This window comes from Artemia sp. Qi Xiang Cuo, chromosome 20, assembly GCF_049724085.1.
Source record: "Artemia sp. Qi Xiang Cuo chromosome 20, ASM4972408v1, whole genome shotgun sequence".
Lineage (NCBI taxonomy): Eukaryota > Metazoa > Arthropoda > Branchiopoda > Anostraca > Artemiidae > Artemia > Artemia sp. Qi Xiang Cuo.
Genome location: NC_142813.1, coordinates 50,880,589 through 50,891,076, shown reverse-complemented (window position 1 = coordinate 50,891,076; position 10,488 = coordinate 50,880,589). Strand labels below are relative to the sequence as shown.

The 10,488-nt window shown below is 34.2% G+C and overlaps 1 protein-coding gene across 1 annotated transcript in view; it reads right to left on the bottom strand.

Annotated features, from left to right (window-relative positions):
* Positions 1 to 357: 357 nt before the first annotated feature.
* Positions 358 to 10,488, bottom strand: part of LOC148940329 (exportin-2-like) — a 104,469-nt gene continuing 94,338 nt past the window's right edge. The window contains exons 13-14 of the mRNA XM_089105837.1: positions 6,321 to 6,461; positions 358 to 670 (exon numbers count right to left, since the gene is read on the bottom strand). Coding sequence (XP_088961963.1) covers positions 415 to 670; positions 6,321 to 6,461 — 397 coding nt within the window. The 3' untranslated portion in view covers positions 358 to 414. The remainder of the gene's footprint in view (positions 671 to 6,320; positions 6,462 to 10,488) is intronic.

The window sequence follows — 10,488 nt, the reverse complement described above, 5'->3', positions numbered from 1 at the left end:
ACTTGTTTTTGTCAAAATGGATCGAAAACTTTAGAAATAAATCTGGCTTTTACTTTTCTTTGGCAATCTTTACTTTTTTGTGGGAGGGGGAAATGCCTAAATCATAATGGTTCCAAATTAAATAGTTTTTACATTCTCATAAGTGATTTTTATTAATATTTGTTGCATAGTTTAGGCCTGTATGGACTGTTAAGCCGTGTGAACTCTTTTGCATAGCATATGACTAGGAAGTAGTCATATAAAGTAGGGGTAAGTAGTCAATAACATATTTCAACACTAAAACATAACGAAAGTACGAAACGTCAATTTGGCTTTGAGCAATCCAGATAATAATATTTGATCTATAGTCTTCGACAATATATTTTTAATAGAACAATAAAAAAAAACACACAAAAAAACCCCACATAAATCAAATTATTTCAAATATCCCTTCAGTAAAGATTGAGCACTTGGGCTCATTTTTGCAATAATATTGGAATAAACACCAGGTTTGGCTTCATAGGCTTCTTTAAATAGATTGAAAAAAATTTCTTCTGCACAAACTTCAGGGTCGTCTGCGTGTTGTGTTGGTTGCAATTGTGTCATATACCACTCATCAGGCTCTGTTTCAGATTCGGATTGTTCAGACGAAACTTTAAAAAAGTGTAGAATTTCTTCAAGCAATTTGGCCCTAAATTATAAGATTATCACTATATATTTTCGTAGATACTGAATAGCAGTTAGAGGCATGTTAGCAGTTTGAGGCAGGTAATTAAAGCAGATAGGATAGCAGGTCAAAACTTAGAGACAAACGAAGAGAAAAAGTTTGTCTTTTAAGAAATAAAACGTACTAAAAGTGAAAATTGCGACATAATAGTAATAGGTGTTGGAGGCTATACTACTGAGCGTCTATTTCATTTTTTTACTTTGCATGCATGAGTTTCATTTTTTCATTTTAACATCAATTATTGACAACAACAGCAAAAAAATAAGATATATACACCCCTTTAAATCCCACAGTATGATATGAAGAGGGATAACGAAACAAATCCACAACAAAATAATAATTAAACAATCACCTCAAAAGAGATTAAAAAAGAACAAAATAAAACACTAAATTTAATTATTTAAAATCATTTTAGTCTACCAACTATACATCTAATTACGTTAATCATTAAAGTCATATTTCGAATACAATTCATTCTTCAACAGCCTTAATTCAGACTTAATTCTGAATTCAGACTACAATTCAGACTTAAACAAATTATTAATATATATTTCATTCGTTGACCTTGTGCCACGGGAATAAACTTCATTAACATGCGTGAACACACTTAGAAAAGAAGCAAACTTCCCTCTGACACAATTATAAATGAAAACACCAGTATAAAAAAACACTTAAAGTCCTCCGTATTGTAAGGCGTCCAGCTTCAACTGAAGATATCCATCGATAGCAACTACGTGATCGAACAGAAACTTTAAAATTGTACTTGTTATAATTATAGCAATGTTACTGCCCCTAATCCAGATTGATATCGTCTGAATTGTGTTACAGAATGCAACTCACATTTCAGCCATATTTATGCACAAAATTGGAGCTGTGTCATCAGCAAACACCAGGAAAGAAATAATAGCCTCCTTCAGAACCAACGCTATAGCGTTGCCTACAGTAAAGGCCACAGGGCTCCAATGTTTTATTATTTATTTATCATTTTTTTTTTCCAGAGGCACTTCATATGAAAGAGGTCGTTATGTAAAATTCAAAGAGGGCTCTTAGGATTCGAAATCGAGAGTACTGGTGCCCTTTTTAAGATTCAAAAGTAATCGGAGAGCAACTAGCCCCCCCCCCGCATCTTTTCTTCAAATACATAGAATAAAAATTTTGAAGTAGCCATTTTGTTAAAAATAGTTCAAACATCATATAATAAAAACTTCAGGGTCAACAAAACGCCCAACGGCCCGGGGCAGGCGTTGTAAGTTATGTCCTGAGGGAAATATGGTTCTTATAGAAGGGATGCTTGCATAAACTTCAGAAAGAGTTCATTTGATTGGAAATTAAAAGTTCTAGTTTACTTTTTCAGAGTCAAAAGAGATCGGAGGGCAACTAGCCCAATCCCTACGCCTTTATCTCAACAAATGCATCCGCGAAAAAATTTTAGATAGCTATTTTGTTAAGAATAGTTCAAAGGTCAACAACAAAATTTTTTTCACACAACCACCAGGGATCCGAGGGCAGGCGTTGTAAGTTATTTTCTGGGGGCATTTAAGTTTCTTATGAAAGGGATGCTCGTATAAACTTCAGAGAAGGTTTATTTGATTGGAAATTGAAAGTTCTTTTTTAAGAGTCAAAAGTGATCGGAGACCAGCTAGTCCCTCCCAACCCCACGCCCTCTTTTACGAAATATATCCAGTAAAATTTTGAGGTACCCAATTTGTTAAAAATGGTTCAAAGATCATATAATAAAATCTCAAGGGTCGACACAACCCTCCAAGGCCCGGGGGCAGGCGTTGTAAGTTATGCCGTGGGGGAAAAATGGTTCTTATAGAAAGGATTTGCGCATAAACTTCAGAGAAGGATCATTTGTTTGGAAATTCAAAGTTCTAGTTCACTTTTTCAGAGTCAAAATAGAACGGAGGGTAACTAGCCCCTCCTCCCTTGACCATCCATCCAATAAAAATTTTGAGACGACCTATTTTGTTAAAAATAGTTCAAACATCAGATATTAAAACTCGAGTGTTGACACAGCCCCCCAGGGCCTGGGACAGGCGTTGTAAGTTATGCCCTGGGGCATACATGGTTCTTATAGAAGGGATGCTCGTATAAACTTCAGAGAGGTCTCATTTGATTGAAAATTGAAAGTTCTAGTTCATGTTTAAAGAGTCAAAAGAGATCGAAGGGCAATTAACCTCCCCCCACACCCTTTCTTCACCAAACCCATCCTATAAAAATTGTGGGACAGCTATTTTGTTAAAAATAGTTAAAACATCAAATAAAAAACTCCGAGGTTGACACAAGCCCCCAGAGCCCGAGGGCAAGTGTTTTAAGTTATGCCCTGGCACATATAGGGTTTATATGTAAGGAGAGCTCGTATAAACCTCAGTAGTGGCTTATTTGATTGGAAATTCAAAGTTCTTGTAACCATTTTATGAGTCAAAAGGTATCGGAGGGAATCTACCCCCCCCCCCTCCGCACCCACACACATACACACTCTTTTTTCCCAAATGCATTCGATCAAAATTTTGAGATTGCTAGTTTGTTTGAAGTAGTCCAATAATCAGATAACAAAAACTTCCGGGTTAACATACACCCCCCCCCCCTCAGAGCCCGGGAAAAGGGCTGTAACTTGTGCTTCGGGGCATATAAGGTTTTTTATAGAAGAAGCATTCGTACAAACTTTGGAGTGACTCAAATGACATACCTCCGAGCATTAAATCCGACCCCCTAATATCCTCCCATTTGCAGCGCAAATGGGAGAGTAGCTCTATATACTATTTGTGAATGGTTATCTCTTGTGTAAATTTATTTTAGTTTTTTAAAATAATTTTTTTTTCTGTTACAAAGTTTCAGAAAATAGAAAACTAAAGATCATAAGGGCAATAAGGTTTTGATGTTTTAATGTTTTTTAGTTGTGCACTAAGACTAGTGAAAACAGGGCCACCACGGGATGGTTGTACACAGCAAGCCTCACCCACCCCTTAACATTAAACCCGACGCTCTTTCGCAAATAGAAGGATACCTCTATATACTGCTTATGAATGGTTATCTCTTACGTAAAGTTATTTTAGTTTTTTTTTATTAATGCCTTCTGTTACAAAGTTTTAGATAATAGAAGACTAAAGATCATAAAGTCAATAAGGTTTCGATGTTTTAATGTTTTTTTAGGTGTGCACTAAGATTAGTGAAAGCAGGGCCAAAACGGGATGGTTGTGTACAGCCAGCCCCACCCACCTCTTAGCATTAAACCCAACTCTCTAGCGCAAATGGGAGGATAAATCTGTATACTGCTTATGAATGGTTATCTCTTATGTAAAGTTGTTTTAGTTTTTTTTTATCAATGCTTACTGTTACTAAGTTTTAGACAATAGAAAGCCAAATAACAATGCTTCCGCATTGAACCCCCCGTCCCTAGGGTGGAAATGGATCTAAGTTACGGAACTTGCTTATTTTTACTTTGACAATTTGTTTACTTGGCAACCTCGATTTACAGTGCATTGGCACTAAGCTATACGAGTTGCTTATTGTTACTTTGATACTTTCTTTGCTTTGTTATTTTTTTTACTTTGATATTGCTACATTGATACTAGTTTTGATACTTTTATGAACATTTGATGCTGAAAAATTAGTTTGATTCTGAAATGAGGATTTTTTGAAGACTTGAAACTTTTTGAAATAAAAAACCAACAAAAATCAATTTTTAAAAAATTCCGAAAAAGAAGTTATTCAAAGAAAAGTATAGGCCATTTTAAACTTAAGATCAGGAGATTGGTGATATTCAAACTAAAAACGAACAGATATTACTATTAAAGAATAAATGAAACCCAAAACGAACAGAAATTAAATAAACAATCATAGCAAAAAAACATACAACAAGTAATGATACAAATGAATAAATAAATCTTAAATCTAGTAATGCTTAAATTGATTATGGATATCAAGCTTAAAACGAAAAACAAATATTTTCTTATTGAAGTATAAATGAAACCCAAAACGAATAAAAAATTAAATAGACAATCAATGCAAACAAACATACAATAGATATTAATATAAATGAATGAATAAATCTTAAAACGAGTAAAACTTAAATTGAATATGCAAATCAACCTTGAAACGACTAAAAATCCCAACAAACAACAGTTTGGGTATCGCCTCGTTCTCTCACTGTAAAAGCGTAAAACCTGTAAAGCGTCATTGGCATTTAACTGAAAACGAATTATATTACAAATATTTTCTTTTGCACTTAATATTAAAAAATAGTAATAAAAAATACTGTAAAATTTTGAACTGACGAGCTTGCAACAATAAATATCATTATACATCAACTATTCAGTTTAATTTATTAGTTCTTTCTAAAATTGTTCAAGAAGAATGTAGTTTTCACTAAAAACAAGAGTTTGGATACTGCCCCCTTCCCTAACTGTAAAAAACCTAAAGCCTACTGCGTCATTGGCGCCTCACTAGAAATGAATTAAAATACACATATTTTCTTTTCCCGTTCTTGCAGCATTGAAAAAGAAAATAAAATTACAGTGAAATAAAATCTTGAACTAATGGATCTTTAAACAATTAACATCACTATATATTAAATATTCAATTTGATTTTGTTTATAGTTTCCAAGACTGTTCAAGACACTTATAGTTTTCAGTATAGCGCCAATGATGCACTAGGTTTTTAACTTTTACAATGAGAGAAGGAGGCGAAACCCAAACTCTTGTTTGTAATGATTTCTGTTCGTTTCAAGCTTGATGTGCATATTCAATTTAAGTTTTACTCGCTTTAAGATTTATTTATTCATTTATATTACTATTTGTTGTATGCTTTTTGCTACGATTGTTTATTTAATTTCAGTTCGTTTTGGGTTATATTTATTCTTTAATAGTAATTTCAGGTAGTTTTGAGTTTGAATTTTAACATATATTTGTATCTGCTGATCTTAAGTTTAAATTCGCCTTTACTTTTTTTTGAAAAAAATTCTTTTTCGTTTTTTTTTTAAATTAATATTGGTAAAGTCTGAACCTTGTTCACAAGTGGACGAAGAGATAAAGAAATATCCTTAACATAAACCAACAATAAAAAAGGACCTTAAGTAGACACTTTCATCATATTATTTTTTTCTATTGGGTATTAGACCTGAATTAGACCCTTTGGGTCCAATTACCAATGGTTGAGAAATTGAGCCTTTATAGAAAATCTAAAAAAAATGAACCACAGCAGCTCAACTGGGAAGAAATCGAAAGGTGGCTTACACGAAAGGCAGGTGTGGGTCGCAAAAATTATTTAAAGATATTTTTATTCCTGTCTTTATTTTCTATATTGTTTTTGTTCAGTGTAACCCCAAGGCGGGTTATATTCGCTAAACATTTTTGTTCTTTGTAAACGACCAGAAAGGAAACTAATAATCAAATTGAGGAATCTTCCATTAACTCCATACCTTCGCAACGTGGAGACCGACGGTGGGTTAAGCTGAAGGCAGGTGTGAGTCGCAAAAATTATAAAAATTATGAGTAATGCAGCAGTTCTTATACATAAATTGAATATTCTTGTTAAGCTTTAAGGCATAGCTATCAGCAAAGCAAAAAAAAAGCAGAAAAACGGATAAAAACACATGTGAAAAAAACTTACGCGAGCTCTGGAGAAGATACAACTAGATCTGACTGGCACAAAATGAGTGAACTTCCAATTGCGCATATTTTTCTTTCAGTTTTCTGGGACACTTTCTTTAATTCTCCAATGAAGATTTTTTGGATCAACATATGAAAATCACTAAAAAAAGAAGATAAAATGACAAGGACAAAACCGTAAAAAACGGGTAATAAACCACTATCGGTTTCAAAATAGGTAAACCAAAATAATGTAATGATAGTCTATCGCTGTCTTTCATAGCGTGCGATTCTCCAGGACGGAGAGTGCATTTTGTTTGCTTACGCCGGAGTATTTTACTGTTTTGTGAAGTTTTGCTGAAGCGGACTATGAAAAGGCACTGTTAACCAGACATACGTGAGGATGGCATTAACGAAAGATCATTTCGACCGAAGAATGGTTGATATGCTGGCAATCATTTCCGAAATTCAACAGGAAAACAAGTTGCTAAAATATGAAAATAAGTGTCTACGTAAAGATTTGACGAGTGTGAAATTAACTAATGTTCGTATGGACTTTTATTCTAGAAGATCAAGTCTAGTTGTTCATGGGATTCCGAAATCATCTGGTAGCGAGGATCCCGTAAATACATCGAGATCATTATTTGCTTATTTACTAAGTGTTCAAGACAGTCCATGCATTGATATTGAAAAATGCTATAGAATCACGAATAAAGGACTTGCCGGGTCTGATCCCACTACTAGTGCTTCAGGTTCTAAAACTAAATTAGACCTTATTTTTGTGACCTTCACTTGACCTAATTATCGGGACATGATTATGCAAAACTACGGTAAGCTAAATAAGTCAGGAATTAGCCTGGCCACGGATCTACCGCCGGATCTTGCTAAGCGCCAAAAGGAGCTTTTATCTTTGGACTTCAAATTACGTAAATCTACTAAGTGACAAAGTTAGAGAACGCAGAGTTGTGCAAAAATGCATCAAGGTGGCTAGAAAAAAAATAAAACTGAAAACGCGCCATGGAAGACGACGCTTGTTACGATTTTATGCAAGCAATCTCGTATCCTCGAAATCCATTAGTAGAAGTTTCCGACTGATAATAAAGAATTTTTGGTGGTGTGTTTAGTTTGCGTAATTATCGGTTAAAGAGTGCCAGGTCTATGATCAGGTACCCTGTTTTCTTCGAGTGTTTTTCGAGGTATTATTTTTCGGTTTCCATTTCTTTTCGCAAAGTTAATACTGTCAGTTTTTTCCCAAGTTTCTTCCTTGGCGGTTGGAACTAGGGTAGACCTTCAGATTTATGTTAGTTAAAAGTTTTGCTAAGTAATAAAGTAAACGGGAGTCATATATGGTCTCGTATCGAGTTTGCTTTACTAGAAAATGAAAGTTTAGATCTCTCACATTTATTCCATGGATAGATAATTAGAGGTAATGATGTACCGTTTTTTCAAAGTGATGAATATCCCAAATTCCATTACTATTTTGCAGCATCAGATATACCAGAATCCTTTATTTCGTCTAATTTTTCTATGGTGCAACTCAACTGTCAAGGACTATACTCTTCCATGAGTGGTATTCAGCTTATAAGTGAGGTTACCCAGCCTAAAGTTTTTGGTTTGTGTGAAACGTTCCTAAGCCAATGGACGTCTACTCTGGTTGATCTTCCAAATTATCATTCAGAATTCCTTCAGCGTAAAGAGAAGCAAAAGGAGGGGACTAACATTTTACATAAGTGATTCTTGACACTTGCTTCGAAACAATAACCCGATGACTAATAGAGAAGGAGTTTTTGAATCTCTTTTTATTGAAGTAAGTGTAGCTCATAATAAAAAGTACTAATTGTTGAAATATACAGCCCTCCCTCTGGATCAATTCCGGATTTTGTTGCCCATCTGGAAAGTATTTTTGAGAGAATACCCCAATCGGAATATACTGAGTTGTTTTTGAGGGGTGATTTTAATATAGATCTCGGTCTTCCATTGAAAAAAGATGCAGTTGATTTTCTTTCAATGATGGCTGCATCCGGATTACATTCATCTATTAGTATTCTGATGCGTGTGACGCAAACGTTTCATACGATAACTGACAGTATTCTTTGTTCAAGTTTCCCGACTTCTACTTCAGTTTTAGTTTCAGTTATGTCTGACCATTACCCCATTTCGGCCACCATATTCAGTTCAAGAACATGAAATTTTAAGTCACCAGATTAACCAAAATTTGAAATATGGGGTGATGATACAAAACTTTTTAAAGAGGAAGTGGGTAAAATAAATCGGTCATTATAGCATGAAGAAAATAATGTGGTTGGCCGCTTTCCATTTGTTTCATTGTACTGTTATGGAAAATATGAAAGAAAACTTTGAAGAGAGTGCAGTTCGCAACTTCAGGAAGTTTTTCCCCTGGCGTCCATAGGTTTTTAAAAGTCTTCTTGGTTGTATAAACAAGAAAAAGAGAAAAAAGAAAACATGGAAGAAATATTTAAGTAAAACAACTAAACTTTCACTAGAAGGATATTAAAAATACAACAATTTACTTCATAAAATTCTAAGAAATGAAAAGCACAAGTATTTTTTTTAATGAATTCAAGATTTGTGGGAACAATGGTAAGAAAATATGGAGTGTTATAAAATCAGTTTTAAAACCTAGTCCAAAAAACTGATCCAAAAGGGTGCAGCTTTAGAGAATGAAAGTGAAATTCCATGGGTTTTAGAATTTTTTTTCTTAGTGAGGTTAGGAGGGAAACAATAGATAGAGTTCTGATCTGGTCGCTCAGTTCTGGCCGAGCCATTTATTTTTTATCGAACCTTTCGTATGAAACAGGTACTTTTCCGGAGGGTCTAAAAACAGGGAGAGTAATTCCTCTTTTTAAAGGAGGAGCTCCATCAGATGTGTTTAATTATTGGTCGATTTCACTTTTACCTACTTATTCTCAAATTTTTGAAAATTAATGCATTAACAACTTACTAATTTTTTGGACTTAAACGGTTTTCTGAATTTGAGACAAATTGACTTTCGTCCCGGCCACTTTTTGAAAGATGCTTTTGCTTCGCTACCCTTTTCATAAATAAAATGATGGATCAGAGTAAAATGATATGGTAATACTTTTGAACACAAAGAAGGCGCCTGATTGTATGTCCTACGATATCCTGCTTAGTAAGTTAGACCATATCGGGGTTCTATTCTTGGCCCTCTCTTATTTATTATTCATATCAAAGAATTACATTTTATTTTTGAAAGGCCGCCAGTTTCTTGCTGCAATTTGTGCCCTCAGAATTCATTGTCTGGCCCAAGTTCGGATTTTGAGTTCTAACTATATATTACCGGGCTTTGTTGATGACACAGTCATTGCATGTGCTAATGGTGATTTTGAGGTACTGCTTTATCGACAGCAACAGACGATTAGGCATATTTACTTGCGAATGGATCCTAACAAGATGACAATAAATCCTAAAAAAGTCCCACGTTTGCTTTTTTCATGTGTAGGAAAGCTCGAGCACTCTTTCAAAGGTCTTCAAACGACTAGAGGTATGATTCAGAGATCAGAAAATAGATTTGCAAAGTATTCAAGTGTGTGCATTGATAAAATATTTTCTTTCAAATAACATTCTGCAGCAGTGGGCCTAATTAACTTCTAGACATCTGGAAATAGTAAAAATAATAAAGCACTTTTTTCCTATTAAGATCCTTTATCTTCTTCATTTTTTGCAGATACAGTCCCATGTCCGACATGGCTCTCTTGTCTGGACGACGACATTTAAATCCCTTGATTATCAAAATAAATGAAAATGCATTAAACCTATTCAACGAAACAGATTCTTTATTTTCTTTAGATAGTTTGGGAGTTTGTAATTGCTCAGTTTTGTTTACAAATACTTTCATTCTCTACTACCAAAATGCTTTTCAGGACTCTTTTCTGTGGCTGAAACATACCTCGGAAGATCACTGGATAGAAGTCTGTTGGTTGTTCCATATACACCATGTGTCTTGTCTGATTTTTCACTTGATATTTTATGTTCGCGACTTTGGAATGGCTTACCAGAGGCAATTAGAAGTAAACCGTGTCTTGCATCATTTAAAATAAATCTAAAAAATCATCCGAATAAGAAGCGTTAAGCAATAATAAGTAATAAATAGTAATAGAAAGTAATTTAAAATGATGATGAATAAAGTAAAACAAAATGGATATTATTTG